Here is a 20,091-nt window from a genome sequence, read left to right as displayed (position 1 = left end):
GCAGAGGGGCGCCCGGCGGCGGGGAGGCGCCCCTGCCCGGCTCGCGCTGCCTCCGTCCCAGGCGCACCGAGGGCCGTGCGGGGAAAGCCGGCCTGCTGCAGGGCGGCTGCCGCGGCACCGCTCCCGAACTGCTCCCCCGCGCACAACTGCGCTGCGATCGGTTTGACGGAAAGTCGTCCGTTCACCTGAAAGGCGGTCTGCGCACAGCAAGTGCGCACCGCTCTGGCGGGAGGGTGACGGCCGTGGGGCGCCCGTGAGGCGAGCGCCAAACCCCCCAAGCCGGGTGGTCCGCCTGCTTGCAGAACGTGCTGCAAACAGACTGCGCTGGGCAGGTTGGCTTCACCAGGGCAGCCCTCCGCCACGGCTATCCAGGGAGCCAGCTCCGCAGCAGGCCCTGCCCTTTCCTCTCCCCCACAGCCACAACCCCTTCCTGGGCACCATGGCTTCTACCCTCCTTTTTATGAGGATCGCTTTTTAAAAAACACAAGGGTCAATTCAATTAATCATATATGCTACCAGAGTACACGTTTAATGGAAAGTTATAAGGAAGAAATGTAACTCAGCACTCGTTGATTTTAAATATATTTATTGCATCACAGATAAGACAGAGCACAGTGCCATTATTCGGCCAGCACAAATACAATCCAGCAAAAGCTCAAATCAGTAAGAGTTACTCCCAACTTTTCAGAGGAGGGTTTACAAGACTCTCTAGTCTTGCCTCCATTCTTTTGGAGTGATTCGACCAACAGGAGACAAATTCCAGTCAATCCCGATTTGTGTTGCAACCTGCAAAACACATGGCAGGACAACGGCAGTCAAACACATTAGCACCAGAATTACCAACAGGCACAGCCACCAAATTCTTTGACAGAGCCAACAGATTTCAAAAGACAAACCAAATACCAGGCTTCATTTGCGGCATTATTTTTTTTAGAAAAGAATGCAAGCAGTGTTCTTGCAGAAGTATATTTTATAAGCATATTTTTATACTGTTAAGCAGGAATAGGCCGTTTTCCTTAGAGGTCAGGGAGTATGTCTCTGGAGTCAGAAATTATGCTTCATGGCTTCAACTCTACCCAGCCAGCTTCACATATAAGAGGAAAATTTACTGCATGTGTGCAATCTTTAATTCAGATATGACAACTGACTGGCCATTGCGTGGCATGCACGTCAAATAAATAACAATTTCAAGTATGTCAAAGCTAGAACTCATTGTTAGTTCCGAAGTCTTATTATTTCTTCATTTCATTGATCTAAATCCTTAAACCTGGGCCATCAGTCTGTACTGTTTATTATTTAGAAGTGTAATTGGCAGCCACATGTGGCACCCCACCTTGGCCACCACACTTGTCTTTGGAAGTTTCTGCTACCATGGCTCATCGGGCACCCTCTTTATCAGCCTTTCGTGAGTTTATCCTTTATGATACTTAGAATACTCCCACGATTTGTTATTTCTGCATTTTTACTTTGCCCAATTACAGAAGTTCTTGGGGTGGCTTACAAAAGCTAAAAGAATATACAAAAGGAAACAAACAGCTCAGAAATAAACATAGAGTACATAAAGACAGCCATAGTCTACAAATTATGGTATAGTTTTGATAGGTTGCAGATTCTATTTAGTGAGGCTAAATAGAATTCTTGCACTGCTCAGAATTGTTAATATCCTATTATATTATCAGTAGTTTTAATGTATTGAGTACTACTTGAAGAATTTGACAGAAAAGTGTCCTACATATTTTAATAAAAATAACATATACAATATTTCTGAATATTGATCTTTAGAAGTAATTCTGCCCTGCAAAATGCTTTAAGATCTAAGTGTCTTTAAGGCCAAGAGTGCAATACTTCAGTCTTGGATGTGTTGTAAGCAATGCTGGCAGCTTTCCATTTTTAAAGACAGAACAGGGAATTGTTAATTCCAACTTACAAGTATAACACTGAAATACTTACATAGGTCCAGACGGCAACACAAAATGTAGCTCCACTAAGTAGAATCATATTGCCATACTTGTCATGAAAATCAGGTTCATGTTTATGGCCAGCTTGTCTCTTCACGGTATGTTGAATGCTACGGGCTAAAACACAACTTTAGGTTAAAAATTTGTTGTCAGCATGCACATAAACTTAGTAAGAATTGTAACAATTTCATTACAATGAAGACAACATCTGAGGGAAAACACAGGAGTTTTCAAACCCTGAGAATGTAGTTTTGGAAATGCTGCTGAGGCGGCAAACAAAGCACAGAACACCAGGACTGCAAAAGTGACACACAGATCCACTCATCTGCGGACTCTCCATCTAAACAGCACTGCAATCCCAAATGCAGTCTGCCATCCCTGTCACACTTTCTCCAACTGGAACACTAAAAATCTCAGTACACAGTAGTGGAGGAGCAGGCCAAATGATCTCAAAATGCAGAGGACCTTGGGGCGGCGGGGGGGGGGGGGGTTAAGTTACACACAGCCTCCCATTCTCATGGTGATTCGGGCACAAACATTTGACTTAGTTATATGGAAGTTTATCCTCTGCTGGCTATGCCATGTGTGGAAAGGTACCACTTGCTATTTCTCTTCCGTGATGATTCGTCATATTTACTGAAGCAGTAAAATGTAGCCTAGATCAGGCAAACAGATTTCCTACAAAGACTGCCAACACTTAAATGCTTGCTGTCAAATGCCCATACACCAAAATATATTTGCTTTGCATGTGCCAGTCTCAGGCACAGTCAATGATATAAGAACAAAACTGAGACTGAGCAACTATTCCCACGGAAGAGCCACAGTTCAGGGGCAAAACATCTGCTCTGTTCAGCGGGAAGGAAATCCCAGGTTCAGTCTGTGCCATCTCCAGGTCAGGCTGGGAACTACTTCTGCCCAAACTCCAGGAAGGGCACTGCCGGTCAGTTTAGACCACGGGTGAGTAAGCTGGTGCTCTCCAGACACTTTAGACTGGCTTCTCATCAGTCCCAGCCACCTTGGCCAACGGTCACAGATTCTGCAAGCTGTAGCCAAAATTTACAGAGGGCCCCAGGTTGCCTACTCCTGGCGCAGACCATACTAAGCTGCAAGGACCAGTGGTCTGCTCAGCATATGGCAGCTGAGTATGGCTTTGCTCTACTGGAGAGTGACACAGGATCTGGAAGTCCTTCACATCCACGCTCTGCAGTCTAACCAGCACATCACCAAGACGACCACAGCATAACATAACTGCTGGCCATTCACTTGGAAGAGTGGCCCAGACTTTCAGTGGGTCGTCTTTCGCATGTGGCATCCAAGTGATCCTCAGTTTCTCATCCCGCAAATGGCACAGCATATTCCTGTCTCTTTATAGCAGCAAGGGCAAGAAGTGGCCATCAGGTGCCACCATTCCTGCTGCCGCTCCCCCCAAAGGAGAAGGTCACCCTCCCCTCAACTAAATTTCCTGTCCAGGGGAAGCTTAAAAACCAAGTGATGCCATCTGACCTGTTCTGCTGACATGCCCACCTGCACAAAACACACCACATGCATTTAATGTCGGGGCACTTTCCTCCACATGCACATCTTGAAAGAGCGTAGTGAGGGTAGCAAGGCATGTTAATTGTGCTGCCTCACTTATATGAAACCAAACCTCTTGCACTGATTATAAGGTACTTTCCCCTTGAGAACACAAAGAGAAGCAAACAAGAAATGAATGTATTTTCCATATATAACTGACAGGGCAAGGTTTCTGCTGGGATGGGCCAGGCTACGCTGGAAAGGCCTGAGCTACATGAGAGCCAGGCCACGGCCCAGGCCATCGCAGGGCACTCGGGCAGCCCCGGCGGGCGGACTGGCCATGCCCAAGAGGGCACCACCGAGTCGGCCACGAAACCAGAGACAGCGAAGCCGCGGCCGCCCATCTGGCCCCCGAAACGCAGCGCAGGAGGGGCCGCGCGGGGAGACTCGGCCGCGGCCCTTCCCACGACAGCGCCCCCCGGCGCCGGGCCACGGCCCACGCAGGCTGGGGCCTATGGGAGCGGGAGTCCGTCTTCCGAAGGGCCGCGGTCCGCGCAGCCGCTCGTCCAGCGAGACCCTCGCCCGGCTCCCGGCCGAGGCGCACGCGGTGCGGGCACTCCCCATGGCGGACCCCCCCTCGGGGCCCCGAAGGCTCCGCCAGCGCCGGCGGACTCACCCGCGAGGCCCAGAGCCCGCCTCGCTAAGGGGAACATCGTCCACACGTTCCACCACTCTCCCGGGTACCCTTGACCGGCGGCGGAAAACAAAATGGCCGCCGGCAGCAGGAGGCGGGCCCGGCGCGTGCGCCGCCGGGAAAGGCGTGCTGGGAAACGTAGTTCGCCCGACGGGCGGAGGGGGCGCTGCCGCGCGGGCGAGGCGAGGCGGGCGAGGCCAGCCTGGCCAAGTCAAGCCAAGCCAAGCCGAGGGGCGCCGGCCTTTCCGCGGACGGGCAGAGCGGCGGGTGGCCGGGGCCCGCGGCGGCCGCGCGGCGGGCGGGCGGGCGGGGAGGCGCGGGGGGGAAAAGGCGCGCTGCGCCGCTGTTCGCCGGCGTGTCAGGATGGCCGAGTGGTCTAAGGCGCCAGACTCAAGGCGCGCGCGCCTTCCCGCCGCCGGGGCTTCTGGTCTCCGCGTGGAGGCGTGGGTTCGAATCCCACTTCTGACACATCCTTTTGCGCGGGCCGCGCGCCGGCGGGGAAGCGGATCCCGGCATCGCTCGGCGGCGCCCCGGAGCCCCCGCGGAGGGCGCTGCGCTGCCCGCGTCCCCCTGCGCGTCTGCGTACCTGCGGCTCCCCGCGGCAGCGTAGATTCTCGGCGACCGTTTTCAGGCTGAAAGGCTACTATGGCAGCAAAGGCGGGATAAGCGACCGCTTGCAGGAACGCCATGGCGAGAGGGCTTGATGAAGCCCCCGATTTGTGCAGGGGGGTAGGCACAATCGACAAATGATGAATGAAGTGGGGTGCCTCTTTTGAAGGATATGCATTATTACCAATACTAACGGCAGCATGTCTTGTTACATATTTCATATTTGAGGTGTACTATATATGCATTCACCGCGAGACCTATCACTTAAGTGTCATATAAGAATACTGCAACATTTTATTTTTCCCTCTTTGGTTGCTCAGGTTTTAGGTGTGAATTCAAAATGCAGAATAAAATAAGGAGTCTTCATTTTGCGTACCACACATCAAAATTTTGCTGTGATATTTAGCATATTCATCAGCCATTAATTCTAGTTCTTCCCTGTTTACCTCTGTTGATTTCCTCTTGGTTTCCCACGTTCTGTTTTCCTCTTTAAAATGTTTGCTTTTTTTACCTGGCAGTCCAGGCTCTTCTGATTTATGAAAAAAATAATATAAAAAATAAACTTGGAAGGATCATCACCATGGAAAAATCATCTTAGTTGTGGATTTATTTTTAAACAAGGGAGCAAACACCAAGCCTTGATTCACAAACTCCCACCTTTTTAGGGTGCAATCCAAAAATACATTCAGACAGATAGGAAGCCTGTCTGGGGAATGCTGGGAATTTTAGGTCTTTTGCTTTGTAAACGTGCATTTAGATTGCACCCTTAATCTTCTGTTGTGGGGACAGATTTTTCAACCGACCCCCAACCTTAGTGAACAATGCCTCCCCAGTTATTAGGATGGCTTCCACTTGCCAGTCTTCCAAGTCTTCACTATGATGGGATAGACCTGAGCATCTTTTCTTGGATTTTTTCATCTGTGCTGATGTCAAATTGCCAGGCAGGGGAATCAGTCTGAAACGTGCAACAGGCAAAAGAGACAGGAGATGAAAAGGGATGGTAAAGCAGTAATTTTAGCAGGCGAGCTTAAATATCAAAACTAACAGGGGAGTGTTTTCGGATGGATCTTAATCGTTTTAAGTCACCCTCAAAAGATCTAACTCTACTAAAGCGTGAAGAGTCTGGCAGCACCTTAAAAACCAAAATGTTCATTACGGGAGGAACTTCCGGCCACTTCACTGGGACTCCAGTCTCCAGACATAGGCACTAATAAGCCCCACAGAAATTAAACGGACTTCCCGCGAGGGCCCCAATGCTGCGCATGGGACAAGGCCGCCCCCTCGCGGCTGCGGGCGAAGCGGCATCGCCCCGCGGCGCGTCCAAAGCAAAGCGCGCCCGCTCAGCCCCAGCGCCAATCCCCGCGCCACAGCTCGCGCTGTTCGGATTGGCCAGCGGGACCCAGCTCGCCCCGCCCACACCCCGCCCCCTCCCCGCCCCTCGGCGGGTCCGAAAAGTAGAAGTGCGGCTCCGCGCGGGGATCCGGCGAAACAGGAAGTGAAAGGGACCACTAGCGGGGCAGCGGAAGGAGCGCGCGCCCAATCCAGAGCGAGCCACGCCACCGCCCAGCCAATGAGCGCCGGCGGCCGGTGCGGCCCGGCGGGCGGGCGGGTGGGTGCGCGCGCGCAGTCATGGCGGCGGCGCTGAGGCTGCTGGCGCTGGGCTCGCTGGCCGCGCTGCTCGGCTGGGGCGGCCCCGGCGTCGGCGGGCAGAAGAGGAAAGAGGTGAGCCGCGGCCTCTCGGCGCCCCGGTCCCCGCGCGGGAAGGGCCCCTGGGCGCGTCCACCGACCACGCGGCTCTCCCGCCGCCCGCCCTGCCGCGGCGGGCGGAGGTGGGCCGCCCGGCGCGGCGCTCGCGCGGGGGTCCCAGCGCCGCCGCATCGGCCCCCGCTGCGCGCCTGGGGAGCCCGGCGCGCCGTGCTTCCCCCGCCTGCTCTTCCCAGGGCAGCCTACCTTGCAGGGGCGTTGTGAAAATAAAAGGGCAGTCGGCTGCGTGCCCTGAGTGAAGGCACCGGTGAGCGTGCCGGAGGAAGTGGCACCATGGGCTGGGGGGCCTTTGGAGCCTGGTGTACACAAATCCAGCAGGAGAGTTTTCTCCTTGCAGGAAAAGTATTCTTTGCCAAAGTCGTGCACAGTTAAAGACCCGGGAGCAGGCAGGGTGGCCAGCGGGCTCCTTGCGCTGCCCAGCCCCTGTGCCCTCCGCAGCGCACGACCTCTGACTCAGAGCGAAAGTGGCAGGCGGTGGTGTTGCGTCTGGGCTGGGGAGCAGCACCTGGCTGGCTGGCTTCCCGTCGGTGCTGAGCGCCATGACGTGGCAAGTGCAGCAGAGACAGTGATGCAGTACCTGTGATGCTATCTTGGTGCTTCTGCAGGCAGGAAATAAGTTGTTTTGTCACAGCCTGGGGCGTGGTGTCAAGCCTTCCAGCTGAAATCTGCAAGCTGCCTCCACAGTAGCCAGGCACGTTGTCCCAGTGTTGCAGAGAAGCTGGGAATCAGGGCAGATGCATATTCATGCACAGTTAGGCTTCTTTCAAGCATGGAACAATATCGATTTATTACATTGAGTAGTTATCCAATAAATATCTCAAAATGATCGAATAATAATGACAGTGTCAAAACAATGACAATACTGGAATATTTCAGATATTTCAAACGATTGATTTTTTGAAAGAAAAACATGAGAGAGTAGGAAAATCTTAGTCTGACACTGCAAAGAGAATGGGGTTGGTGCCTGGCATGCTTTCCTTGGGTTAAGTAGAGAGGGACCATTAAAAAAAACGAACTCTTGTTGCCACTCTCTAAGCCTCAGAATAAGGGGGTTGCTTGCAGGGAGAATTGAGAAGGATAGGCAAACAGCCATCCTTGGCCAAATTTTGTGTTGGTTTTGCAGGGAGAAGGAGGGATCTGTTGACAAAAGGAGAGAGAAAATGAAATGCCAATGCTAGCTCCACCTTGGTTTGGCTTTGGTTCCCACCATCATTATTATTATTATTATATTATAACATGGCCTGATTTAAACATAATCAGTGATTGCTCAGAGTTAAATTGTGATCATTCATTATTTAATGCTCAGTAAAGCTGCTTTCTGCTCTTGTCTTTTAGATGGTGCTTTCAGAAAAAGTGAGCCAGTTGATGGAATGGGCTAGCAAAAGATCAGTCATTCGACTGAATGGTGACAAATTCCGTCGTCTTGTAAAGGCACCTCCAAGAAATTACTCCGTGGTGGTTATGTTTACTGCTCTTCAGCCTCACAGACAATGTGTTGTGTGCAAGTATGGGATTTAATTTGTACAGAAATTCAGAGTTGGGGGTGGGAGATTGCATGCTTGTTAATGCTGGCATATTTCTGCTTTAACCAAACCCCCCCCCCCAATCCTTAAATCTGATTTGGTTTATTGAGGGGGAAAGAACCATGCTATATATAAAAGATCAACAGTAAATTAAGTGGCAACGCATAGCATGCTTTTTGGTTAATATAGCTCTTAATATGGTCAAATGTAAAGGCTGGGCTTCTGTATATTATGTCTTTCACTTAGGGCTTGTGGCCTCTAAACTTTATTCGGGTGCTTTACAGAGAGCCTGTTTAATCCATGTTTAATTGTTTTAGTGTTTGTCATCCCATGCTTACAGTTCAGCCTGGCCACACTTTAAATGCCATTTGCTCTCAAATATGCAGGCATCTTAGATGCAGCAGTGACATGAGGGAGCTAACCCAAGAAAGTGAAAAGCAACCTGTGTTGTTTCTCCATCAGTGAGGCCTGCAGGACATTGTTTTGTTGATCATGTTAGATGCAGAGCTTTCTCTAGAGAAAGCCAGATTGTAACTTTGTGAGGACTGCAGGCATGTGTGTGTCATCTGTGTCTGACAAAAACCGTATTTTTCTACTGTGTCAGTTAAGATGTGCTGCTGCTGCTGCAGCAAAGATTGCTGTGGTGTGAACACAAGTGCTCCTGTCCTTTATAGTCTTGGCATCAATGCAGAAATGTGGGCTTACTTTTTCCACAGCAATGCTAGGCTGAAGGCTTTTAAATCGGCTCAAATTTTGAATAGTGTCTTCTTCATTTATGCAGGCAAGCTGACGAGGAATACCAGATCCTGGCAAACTCCTGGCGATACTCGAATGCATTCACCAACAGGATCTTTTTTGCCATGGTGGATTTTGATGAAGGGTCTGATGTATTTCAAATGGTAAGTTTTCCCTGGGAAGTTACACATACTGGAATAAGGATTAGCAAAAGCAGTGCACTGTGCATTAAAAATAATGATTAATGCCGCAAATGCACAAAGCAATCCTAAGTATGTGATGCCAGAAGTAAGTACCAACATATATTGCTTCCCAAAAGTATATTTAGGATTCGCTTGTGACTGATAAGGACTGGTTGCAAAAGGACTGATAGCTGCAAATTGCTTGTTTAGACTATACAGAGCAAGTACTATCTAAATAACACAGAAAGAGAGAGAAGCCCAATAGCAGAAGTACTGCTTATGGGAGACAATGTGATTTGCAACGTAGACCTCAGTATTTTGTTAGAAGGGTCTAAGTTGAATGCTACCGAACGGTTCCAAATCATTTCGGAATCTGAGACCCATTGTAAAGCATCGATTTATACACTGGTGGCTCAGATAAGAGCTGAATGTCACAAAGTTTTGTGTGTGTTTCATAAAAACCACAGCTCAACATGAATTCTGCTCCAACTTTCATCAATTTCCCACCGAAAGGGAAACCCAAAAGAGGGGACACTTATGAACTACAAGTACGAGGTTTTGCCGCTGAACAGCTTGCCCGCTGGGTAGCTGACAGGACCGACGTCAATGTAAGTAAGAGTTTGACTGCTCTGCAGTGTTGCGCTTCTCGTTCTTCTCATGTTGCGCTTCCTCAGAAAGGAAGTCCCTTCACAACGTTTCTCCAGAACTGAGAGCACGGCCACCTCACTTAGCCTGAATCAGTCCCACCTCCGTTGCTGTTACTGTTGTTCTCTGCCATCAAGTTGTCTGCGACTTAGGGCTGGTCTTGAATGAGTGCTCTCCAGAACAGCCTGTCCTTAACAGCCCTGCTCAGCTCTCGTAAACTCAAGGCCGTGGCTTCCTGTGTGGAATCAATCCCTCTCATAGTTCTAGCATTATTGTCTTCTCCAGTGAGTTTTGCCTTCCGATGATTTGCCTGAAATGTGACACCCCCCGTTTCCTTAAGGCCTGGCTTGATTTGATGTAGAATGCAGTTGTTCATCTTTTCGTCCATCCGGAGTATTTGCAAAGCTCTCTCCCAACACCACATTTCAAATGCATCTATAGAAAATGTATTTTGCTGTTGTTTCTAGCATAATGCTTCTTGTGTATACCATAACAGTGCATTTAGTCTTAATGTTTGACCCCACTTAAAACATTTTTTTGCAGTGGATGTGGGAAAAAGAGCAAGTAGGTTGGGTTGTTAAATTTAAACAGGCAGTTTAGAATGTGTTCAGTTTCTGACGTGCCCAGTTGTCAGAGGGATGAGACAACACTATAATCACAACATCTTTAAAGTTTCTTGGTACATGAGCCGATAGAGCACCTTTCCAGTTATTTCCAGCAGTTTGTGGAACGATGCAAAGATTAACTTTTCATGTTGGGCCTTGCACTCATCTTGCAACTTGATCTTAACAGTCAGGCATGTTTAGCAGGGCTTAGCTGTCAGTTGTGCCAGCTGCTTTGTTAGAGGTCTGTAGATAAAATCCTGCTCCGTGTGCCTTCAAAGTAGAATTTGCTGCTGTGTGGAGCAGAACTGTTTTAGCAGTGATGCCTCAGTTTTAAAATGCTCAATCCACTGCTGGGGTCCAAGCTGGTACAATTTTTTTTCATGCACATGTACAATGTAGCACATTCTTTTTACATGGCATTTTTGCAAACTGTTCAAAGGTATCACAGTTCATCAGCCTTTTTTCTTACCAGACAGTTCAGATTCCCTTTCAGACTGAAGCAGCTTTGTTCATTCCCCAGAAATGTAACCGGCTGCACATAAAGCTTGAGGCCATTAGATACTTTTTGTGCTGAGAGCAGATGAATAAACGGTAGCTGTTACAATAGCGGCCATTGTGTTCCAAACTGGAATTTATTTTATTCTCTCCTGCTTTCAGAATGGATGCTGCTATACCCCTTACTTAAAAGCATGCATGGCATTCCTGATCAGCTCCCAAAGTAGGCCATTCCAGGCGTTGCGGGGGTCCCACGGCTGTGACTCATCAGCTCTGCGGAACCACTGTGCTTCCTTTGCACAAAAGAGGGGCAGCAGCAGTGTGGGGCATCCCCGCCTCCAAAGGTGCCTTCCCCCAGGGGCACCCAAAGCTCCAGTCGGCACTAGTTGTATTTGAGAGCCGCATGCTTTACAAACCTGTTTGTGAACAGGATTTGGAGGCACAAGCCATTTCGGGAAAACTCATTTAACTTGCTAATGGTCTGTCCTAGATCCGAGTGATTAGGCCTCCGAGCTACGCTGGGCCATTGATGTTGGGGCTGCTGCTGGCTGTCATTGGTGGCCTTGTGTACTTAAGAAGAAGCAACCTGGACTTTCTTTACAACAAAACCGGCTGGGCTTTTGCCGCTCTGGTGAGCAAGTCCCATTTTCAGACGCTCAACTCGGCCTCCTCCTCCTCGCCCTTGTCCCTTCACAGGTTCCCTTCCCCTGCTTCCCAGTCATTCAAGCTGTTACCTGCACGCACCCATGTTCCTCCCTGATCCGGTTGCCCTGGTAATCCTTCTCTTTGACAATATGATGATGCCCACCAGGAGCTTTTTTCCTGCAGAAAACGTGCCTTTGCGAAATGCTTTTTTATTCCGTTTCACGCAGAAATTGGGCTTTCCTTGGTTTGCCATTGGAAGCCACAGGACGAGGTGCTCCTGTTTGTGCCAAGGGGCTGTGTCACACTCATTTCCTGCACATGGGTCTGAATTAAATTGAGGTACCTCAGAAAGAGGAAGCTCCAGAAAAGTGAAGGAACTGTTTTATGACTGGCCTTGTTTGGGGTCAGTGAAGATTGAGGGAGGGGGTCCCGGCTAGGGTCCGGTGACACACCCACGCGCATGTGACTACTGACTCACGCTCTGTTGGTTTCCAGTGCTTTGTACTAGCAATGACATCGGGACAAATGTGGAATCACATCAGGGGGCCTCCGTATGCTCACAAGAATCCTCATACTGGCCAAGTGGTGAGTGTGCTTTGTTTGTTTTAAAAGGAAACAATCAAGATTTCACTGTTAGATTTTACTTCTGGCTTTCCTAGGAGCTAAGGAAAAAACCTGATAGGAAGCCCTTTCAAACGTGTGCCAGCTATTGAGGTTTTTAAATCAAATACTAAAACATATAGTCACATATCTGCACTCCCATTCTGAGTAAGCGTGAAGAGTGGGGCCTCTCAGAAGAGGATAACTGTTCATTAATTTGGCAATATTAATATGTAAACTTAAAAAAGGCTGCTTCCTGATTAATTTAGGATATCTCTTTTAACTGATCACAAAATGAGTGGTCAATCTAACTGAAATAAACGCTTATTGACGTTTATACACTTACTTCCAAAATCTGTTTTTGTTTTCAATAGGAGGTGTCTAGCTGGGACTAACCCTTCAGTTTCCTGTCGTGTCCCCTGTTTTTCTCCCCCACTAAATGTGAAACTAAGATTCTGTAGGCTGTGGTAGAAATGAAAAGTGTGGGGTTGTTTTAAGCGACTCTCCTAGTTTCAAGTTCCCATAGACTGGTAGTCCCTAAACGATGCTAAATCTGATATTTTCACTTTTAAAAATACATCTGTGCTTGCACCTCATTTCCTTTCACTCCTCATTTCCTTTCACCGCACAATGTTCAGTGCAGTACAGAGAGGTACTTCCAGGAACTGTGGTTCTCACTACTGCTTTCTGTGGTAGTGGTGTGTATTTATCACTGCTTAGTAATCCTTGCGGTAAAACGCAACAACAAATATACAACAAATAGGATAATACTTTTTTTTTCTTTGATCTGTCTTGAATTTGCCAAACCAGCTAACCATCGGCAGCCAGGCTGTGGTGTCCCTGGGAAGTGGTGGGGATTGGATTTCAGTGTATTGTCCGCTGCACGGGATTCTTGGTAGCAAGGGTGGGCAGGGAACATTGTGAGCTTGGGTAGATGGTACTCCAGAAGCAAGGACTCGTTTAGGTTATACCCTGCCTTTCTCACCCTCCCCATGGTTCTTGAAGGAAGCGTGGGAAGCAACGGGGGGGGGGGCAGATCCTCCATGCTGTCACGGTGCACCCGGTAAGCCATCCGTAGCTAGGAGATGGGCCTGTGCATTGAGCATCAGCTGGCTGGAAAGGGCTTTTAAACATCAGCTGGCTTTTGAAAACCGCCTGAGAGCAAGTCTGCGGTCCCCGACCATCTCCAGAAGATGCTGAGCGCCAGCTGCTCCTCGCCCCAGTCGCCATAGCCAGTGCTCAGGAATGTTTATTTGCTGTTAGGGCTCAGGGAAGATAACAGTATTAAAGCACAGGTTAAAAATGACATCTCCACGGAAACAGACTTAAAGCACAACAGCAACAACAAGAAATAGATAGCGCCCTGCCTGTTAGAAAACGCTTCAGCAGCAGGTGAGCCCCTGCAGCCAAGGTTTGCCTGAATAAAAGTGTTTTTGCCTGCAGAGGATACAAAAGAAAAGGCCGGCTTGGCTTCTCTTGGCAGGGCGGACCAGAGCACAGGCCGGGCGCTGGAAGAACGCCTGATTGGAGTGGTGCAGGGCACGGCGCTTTCTTGCCCTCGCCCCCACGTTGAACTTTTGGATGCGTGAGCGGGTGCAGATTTCCTTTCGGGCGGCTTATCCTGCCGAGTGAATCAGAAATGCTGCGACTGACCCAGTGTTTGTCTTGCAGAGCTACATCCACGGAAGCAGTCAGGCCCAGTTCGTGGCGGAAACACACATCGTGCTGCTGTTTAGTATCCTTCTCTGAGACAGTGGTTCACCCCAAGGCACGCCTTGGCCATGTGTGCGTCCAAACCCTTACCAGCCCGTGCAAGTTGCTTCGCCTTAAATCACTCTCTCAGATGCGGGCGTGACCCTTGGCATCGTCCTCCTACATGAAGCAGCCACTGCCGACCTGGATGTGGGGAAGAGGAAGAGTAAGTCTCTGTGCTGATACCAGCGCTTCTGTGTTTGACTGCACCTGGAACATTTTCTGCTGTGGTCCAAAGCGTAGGATGGGGTGTGAAAACATTTTGATACGCAGGGAGGCATTTCCCCCGAGAACAGTGTTGCCATTGAAGACTAAATGTGCAGTCTGCTGGGCTGTTTGTTTATTCCCCTCAGTGAAGAATGCCCCACTACAGCCTCGGGTGCTTGCGACTGCTCTTCTCGTCAGCGTCAGTCGAACGAGCCTGAGACCGTCGGCAGGCATTCCCCCCGTCCGTGTTTGCTTTCAGGCTGGATTAGCAGGCTGACCTTGTTCTGTGCTTGTTTGTCCACAGTCATGTGTGTGGCAGGAATCGGTCTAGTGGTTCTGTTCTTCAGCTGGCTGCTCTCAATATTTAGATCGAAATACCATGGCTATCCATACAGGTACGTGCTGCTTCTTAGGTTGCACTGCTCTGGAAAATAGGCCTTTGTACCGCTCTGCAGTTTGGGCTTGCTTGGCCTCTGTACCAAAATAATCTTCCCTGGTGTTTGGGTTGCTCCAAATGCTTAACAAAGAAAAACACCAGCCCTGAATTGCCTTGCTTTGTCTTACCTAGAGGCCAGGAATAAATAGCCAGTTGCTCGGGAAGAGCAGCGGCAGCGCTTTCCCGCCTGAGAACTGCTGGAGTTCTAGAGAACTGCTCGAACTGGGGGATAAATGTCTTGCGGTCTGGAAATCTGAGAGGAGGGGGCTCAACCGTGGGTTTAAAATCCAGCACCGCTGCACCTGCCTTGCTCTGCCCCAGGGAAGCAGAGTGTTTTCCCTGCTCGAGAGCTTTGAAGACTCAGACTGAAGGCCTTGGTTCCCTGGGGAGGTCCCAGCACAGAGTAATCAGAGCAGGCACCTCAAGTCTGGAGAGTTCCTCTTTCTGAGGGTCCTCCTTTCCAGCTGGCCCTTGAACCCCAAATTAAAAAGCGGAAAGGTGGCGCTTGTCTAGGAAAGAAGGCTGTGTTGGTACACCGTATTTCGTCATTAATTTCTTCCCCTACCACACACACAGTATAAAAAGAAGCTCCTTTGTCAAGCCTGCCCACTTTAGAGCGGCCCATCTCTTGCCCGCCGTAGACTTTTCAGACAGATTTGTGTGATTCTGAAGAAGAGGCAGAGAACCAACAGGGGAGGCGAGGACTTTGACGTTTCAAGGCTACCTAGCGAAGTTTCTCAAGCGGAGTGTGAAGGGGCGGAAGGGGGAGCAGATGCGAGACCCAGTCTTAGGCCTCCTTGAGTCATGGCCTCCTCCTGGAACTATTAATAACTTCCAACTAATCAGTCTTGCAACTAATGTAAAATGGCTTTCTCGCACTACATTCCATGTACATCCTTGATCTCTCTCCAATGAAGGGGTTGTCCCCAGTAAGCAATGCCGTACACTTCATTTATACGTTGATCCCGGAAAGGCAGCTGAAATTTGCAAAAGTTGCAACATGGCTAAGAGGGGTGACCCAGTCGGTTGCTGGGCAGCACGCTGCCATGCTCTTGCCGCGCTTGGCGTTTCCTGGGGGCGGCTGGTCAGCAGTGGGGCCAGGAGAATGCTGGATGCGTTGGGTCTTTGGCCTGATGCGGCTCCGCTTTTCTGACTTTCTGAAGCAGCAGCCTCCCAGGAAGCGTTTCCTGCAGGGAATGCCCACTCGGGGTCCTTAGGATCAAGGGAAGATAAGGGGCTGTTTGGGTTCGGCGACAGCGTGAAAAACCTTGGTTTTTGTTTTGTATTTTTAGCTTCCTGATGAGTTAAAGAAGATCCCAGCTCTGCTGTTCACAGGGAGTGGCACATAGGCATTCAGTACGTGGATCATGCTACCTCTATTTGAAAGGAATGGAATTGTTGCACACCAAGCCAAAGATGTCGAGTGCCTTGACCAGGCAAACTATTTGCCCTAAAATTCCCAGGAGGCATTGCAACGTATTTACACCCTCTGTTTACTTTAAGCCTCGGGGAATTTGGAATGTTGGTTTCGTGTTTCTAATCAGTTTTTTTTTTTTTTTAATCTACACATGAATTTTCCGGCCACCCTCCAACAAGCCTCCACAGGCCCCCGCTAGAACTTCTGGGTTGTGCACAAAGCGCCGGTACCTCTGCAGCACCAGGCATCACAGGGCCTTTTAAATGCTCCCCTGCAGTTCCAGAGCAGCTCATTTGAGGGTGCAGAGGGCTGCCTGGAGAAGAGGAAAGAACATGTTGCAAACCCGACACGGTGCTTACGGGGTGTCCTCGCATCCCTTTGGTCCACGGCTTCAGTTGTTAAAACAGCCCGATGTGGCCATGTTTCCAGCATCTGCGGGGGTGTATTCTTCAGGCAGGTTTTCTTTGCTCCGCTGCAAGGGGCTCTTTTTTCAGACCCGGGCAGCCTGCCCCTCCCCAGGAGGGAAGGTGGTCAAATTCTAAACGTCCCAATTGAGTTGCGAGGCTTTCACCCAGATTTTTGGCGGATGCTAATATACAAAGCCAGCAGGAGGCTTTGGGAAGGAGAAGCGTTGGGCCTGAGCTGCCTCTGCTTAAGCCAGGAGTGCGCGGCCCTTTCTGTCCCACATCAGGTGTCTGCTGTGATGGAAGAGGGAGCTCACGCACATGGGTGTCTCCTTGCATACCGCTCTCCCGCATAGGGACCTCTCCCTCTTGTTCACTCTCACACAACCTTCTGTCCCAAACCACAGCTAAGATCTTGCTCTTGCAACAGTGTTGGGGTACCTCAACCCCCCCCCCCCCAATCCCAGCCACTCCAGTACAATCGCAACAGTCAAAATGCTCTAGGGGAATGTTGAGCAGGAAGCTCAGAGCCTTCCCAGGACTGTTTGCATTTCGCCATGTATGCTGGGGTTCAGGGCCAACTGGAGCCCCCAGGCTGTATTTTTCGCATTTGATTTAGCCGAATGTACAAGGATGGCTTCAGTTAGATTTTTGTCATGTCAGCACGGGGATATCCTTGAATAATGCTGGTACTTTATGTTGGCATTCACTGGATAACTTGCTCAAAAGAGTGCTTCCCATGTACTGTACCATTCCTCTTCCTGCACAGCTTGCAGTATCTGATGTTTAAAAAATCTGTTGTGATCTTCTCCCTATTAAGGAACTTCCTTTATAGGGTGGCTTTGAAAAATGGATTGCCCCGTTCTCTGGTACTCGTGTTTCACGTGTGCCTGCCAAACAAGGTGGGTGTATTTGTGCCGATGGCCTGTGGCGAGGTTGGACGGACGGGTCGGGCCTCCACATCCCCGGAACAAGCAGCGGGTGCTGTTAAAGCTGTTTGCATTGCTAGCTTGTTAGGAGGTGACTCGCAGTCGAAACCCACTATCCTGGGTGCTGGCGTGAGGGGGTGGGGTGGGGTTGCCCTTCACAGGACCCTCCTGTGCATTGGGGACTCAGACTCAAAGGTCTGTCCATCCGTGGCAACTTGCCTCTGGGGGAGGATTGTCATTGCTGGGGTGGAGCAGCTCATCCCAAAACGGAATGTCTCCCTCTTGGAATCCAGTCAAGCATCAGGCGAACCAGTGCCCTACAACTGTGTGACGTCGTCCTACCCAGACCTCTAAATGCAGAAGGAATATGTGGAATGGGAAAGAGGAGAGAGTAAACTTATCGAGGCGGTGGCCTTTTTTAGCTTCTGATTTGTCAGGCAAGAATTCTGTGCCTTTGGAGTTGAAGTTGTCCCCCTTGCCTCACTCTCCAGGAGGGTGGGGGCTTTGCTTGGCTTTGCTAAATCATTTGGGAACCTGCTAGTGAGGAACTCGAGCTGATTGGCTTAATGACGCTACAAGGCAGACGGACACGGGATGTGATCTGGCTCTACAGCAGAAGAGAAATGCTGCTGCTGGCGAGTGAGGAAAGGGGAAGGCAAGGAAATAATGTTTCTCCTGGAAATTGATGCGTGACAGCTGCTGCTGTACTCACCTAAGTAGTTTTATGCAAGTTTGCTATATTTAATTACATTTCAAGTGCCTTAACATCCTTAGTCTATTTTTTGGTATTGATGCAACAAATATTTTTAAAAAGGCATTTTTCTATTGTAGCATGGATATTGAAATAACTACTGTGGATTTTGAACAGTTTTCAATAAATACTTTAGAAGCTGGACTTGCTATTGTAATTTAAACTTGGCCACAGGTAGGAAACTGGATTCATGGGGCAAAGTCCAGATAGTTTCTCCCAAGCCCCAAATAATTGGGAAGAGCGCATGAAGCTACATTCACTGGGCAGATTCCAAGGTGCTTCTGATCAAGAGGAGCTGAAGGTAGCATAGCCATCCTGAGGCACAGACCGACCACCCTGTGCTGGATGGGGATCTGTTCTTTGCTCACACCTTGTGTGCAAACACAACCTTTGGTATGCAGCGCTGGACTCTGCGCTCTGAATATCTTGAGCTTGGATTTCATCTAACCTCGTGTACAGTGGAGGCCTGGGTCCCCACATTATAATCCCGGAATGGATCCTGTTTCAGGCATTCCTTCCAGTTGGCTGCTCCAGGCCTATGTGGCGAGTGCAGTATGACCAATGACTTAAGCCAGCTGTGATTCCCAAGGAACTGGTGGTCCGGCACATCTGGAAGGGACTAGGTTGCAGGCAGCTAGCACAGAGCATGTGGCTTCTGGATCGTCGATACAATCCTCAAACTTGGCCTATGAAGGAGTCTGGTAACTCCCGAACAGGTCCAGCCTCTGATCTTTAACCCTCTCCTACGGATCTCTAGGATATATTTTTGAATGACCCCTGCCCCCCACCCCCGAATTTAACAAAACAAGCTCTCTGCACATAGCAAGCTAGCATTTCAGAGAGAAAGTTATAGACTGATTTCCTAGTCTATGACAGGCAGAGAGATGTGTGCCTATTTTTTAAAAGCAAATTGAAAACTTAACAGTTCTGAAAACTGCCCAGACAACTTGGGCTATTGTGGGTATATTAAATAAATAAATGATTCCCCACCACACCAGCCGAAAGGATATGCTTCGGAGATTTTCCTATTCAATCTGCCCGAGCCCCTTACTTAGCAATAACTCACTGCAGGATCCACTGCCTCTGAGCAAATGCACAGAAAGGGCCTGGAAGTACTTGTACTGTCGCCTTGTGCAAAATGGAAGGATGCCCCCCTCTCGCGGGCCGTGCAGCTCGCTGTCCCAGAGGCAGAGCGGACCCTCGCTCAACGGCCCAAGGGCAGCCTTGTGCAAACAATTTCTGGAATGCACAGGGGCTTCGCTCGCTCTCCTGGCGGGAGAAGGGGGGTTGGGCCGCAGAGGCCCCTCTGAGCAGCAACTCTTCCCACCGCCATCTCCCGGGCAGCCTTGCAGGACACGAGCCCTGCAGGATCAGGCCAGGTCCGTTCACACAGCGGGCCAGGAGCGCAGCAGCATCGTAACACTTGCGCTCCTCCATGCATTGCCAGATCTCCCTCTGAAGCACCCGGTGGGTGGCCATCGCTGCCCCTCCTGGAAGCTACTTCCACAGGGTGCCTATGCGCTCCGTGAAGAAGCCCTTCAGTGTCCCCCACCTGAAGGCAGGCCTCAACCTCTCGTTGCCAGTGGAAGGCTGCATGGCAGGTCCATGCCGCTCTGCGAATCTGGGGGGCCGAGGTCACGGCAGAGCTGCAGGACTCTGCCTGCAACGTCCAGGCCACGCTTTCCAGTCGCGCGTCCTGCCAGTTCGCCAGATTCGCTCTTATGTCGTCATGCTGCTGCATTTGGGTGACCGAGGCCGGCGCGGCCAGCCGCATTTGGGAGACGCGTGTGCCGCTGGGGGGCTCCTAGGCCTCCTGCCCCGAGGCAACGCGCCCGCCCCGCCACAGGCCCAGCTCCCGCGCGATGACGTCATGAGCGGGTGTGCGTGATGTCAGGCCTCGACGGCGCCCCCAGCGCCCAATGGGACGCGGCCTCGGACGGGGGATGACGCAAACGACCCTAGCAACAGCCCGGGCCGGGCCGAGCCAATGGAAAAAAAGCAGCCGGCCCCCGGGAGCCAATAGGGCTGCGCGGAGCGGGCGAAAGCGGGCGGCAGGAGGCGGACCCCTCGCTCATCCTCTCGCCGACAAGATGGCGGCGGCGGCGCTGCGGATGGCGGCGCGAGCGGCTTTGTTTCCCTCCCGCGCCTGAAGCCGGCTCCCGCCGGCCGGCCGCGGGGGCAGCGGCGGAGACATGACCGCGGAGCCCGCGAGGTAGGCGGCGCGG

At 50.7% G+C, this 20,091-nt stretch overlaps 3 protein-coding genes and 1 non-coding gene across 4 annotated transcripts in view; 3 read left to right on the top strand and 1 right to left on the bottom strand.

Annotated features, from left to right (window-relative positions):
• Positions 1 to 569: 569 nt before the first annotated feature.
• Positions 570 to 4,255, bottom strand: LOC123027280 (cytochrome c oxidase subunit 7B, mitochondrial). Its single transcript, XM_044437906.1, has 3 exons — positions 4,150 to 4,255; positions 1,951 to 2,075; positions 570 to 786 (listed from the first exon to the last, which is right to left on the bottom strand). Exons 1-3 carry the CDS (start codon positions 4,184 to 4,186, stop codon positions 709 to 711), a joined length of 240 nt encoding a protein of 79 aa, XP_044293841.1. The 5' UTR covers positions 4,187 to 4,255; the 3' UTR covers positions 570 to 708.
• A 269-nt stretch (positions 4,256 to 4,524) lies between these two features.
• On the top strand, positions 4,525 to 4,635 carry TRNAL-CAA. The gene is made up of 2 exons: positions 4,525 to 4,562; positions 4,590 to 4,635. It is a non-coding gene; the product is annotated as a tRNA-Leu (tRNA).
• A 1,770-nt stretch (positions 4,636 to 6,405) lies between these two features.
• On the top strand, positions 6,406 to 18,010 carry MAGT1 (magnesium transporter 1). Its single transcript, XM_044437857.1, has 10 exons — positions 6,406 to 6,498; positions 7,876 to 8,045; positions 8,845 to 8,962; positions 9,448 to 9,588; positions 11,216 to 11,356; positions 11,866 to 11,955; positions 13,642 to 13,705; positions 13,814 to 13,888; positions 14,234 to 14,324; positions 15,658 to 18,010. Exons 1-10 carry the CDS (start codon positions 6,406 to 6,408, stop codon positions 15,671 to 15,673), a joined length of 999 nt encoding a protein of 332 aa, XP_044293792.1. The 3' UTR covers positions 15,674 to 18,010.
• A 1,920-nt stretch (positions 18,011 to 19,930) lies between these two features.
• Positions 19,931 to 20,091, top strand: part of ATRX (ATRX chromatin remodeler) — a 72,158-nt gene continuing 71,997 nt past the window's right edge. Inside the window, exon 1 of the mRNA XM_044437905.1 lies at positions 19,931 to 20,078. Within this exon, the coding sequence (XP_044293840.1) occupies positions 20,059 to 20,078 (20 nt within the window). The 5' untranslated portion in view covers positions 19,931 to 20,058. The remainder of the gene's footprint in view (positions 20,079 to 20,091) is intronic.

This window comes from Varanus komodoensis, unplaced genomic scaffold (genome assembly GCF_004798865.1).
Source record: "Varanus komodoensis strain SLA01 unplaced genomic scaffold, ASM479886v1 scaffold31, whole genome shotgun sequence".
Classification (NCBI taxonomy): domain Eukaryota; kingdom Metazoa; phylum Chordata; class Lepidosauria; order Squamata; family Varanidae; genus Varanus; species Varanus komodoensis.
This window is presented reverse-complemented; position numbering and strand designations above follow the sequence as displayed.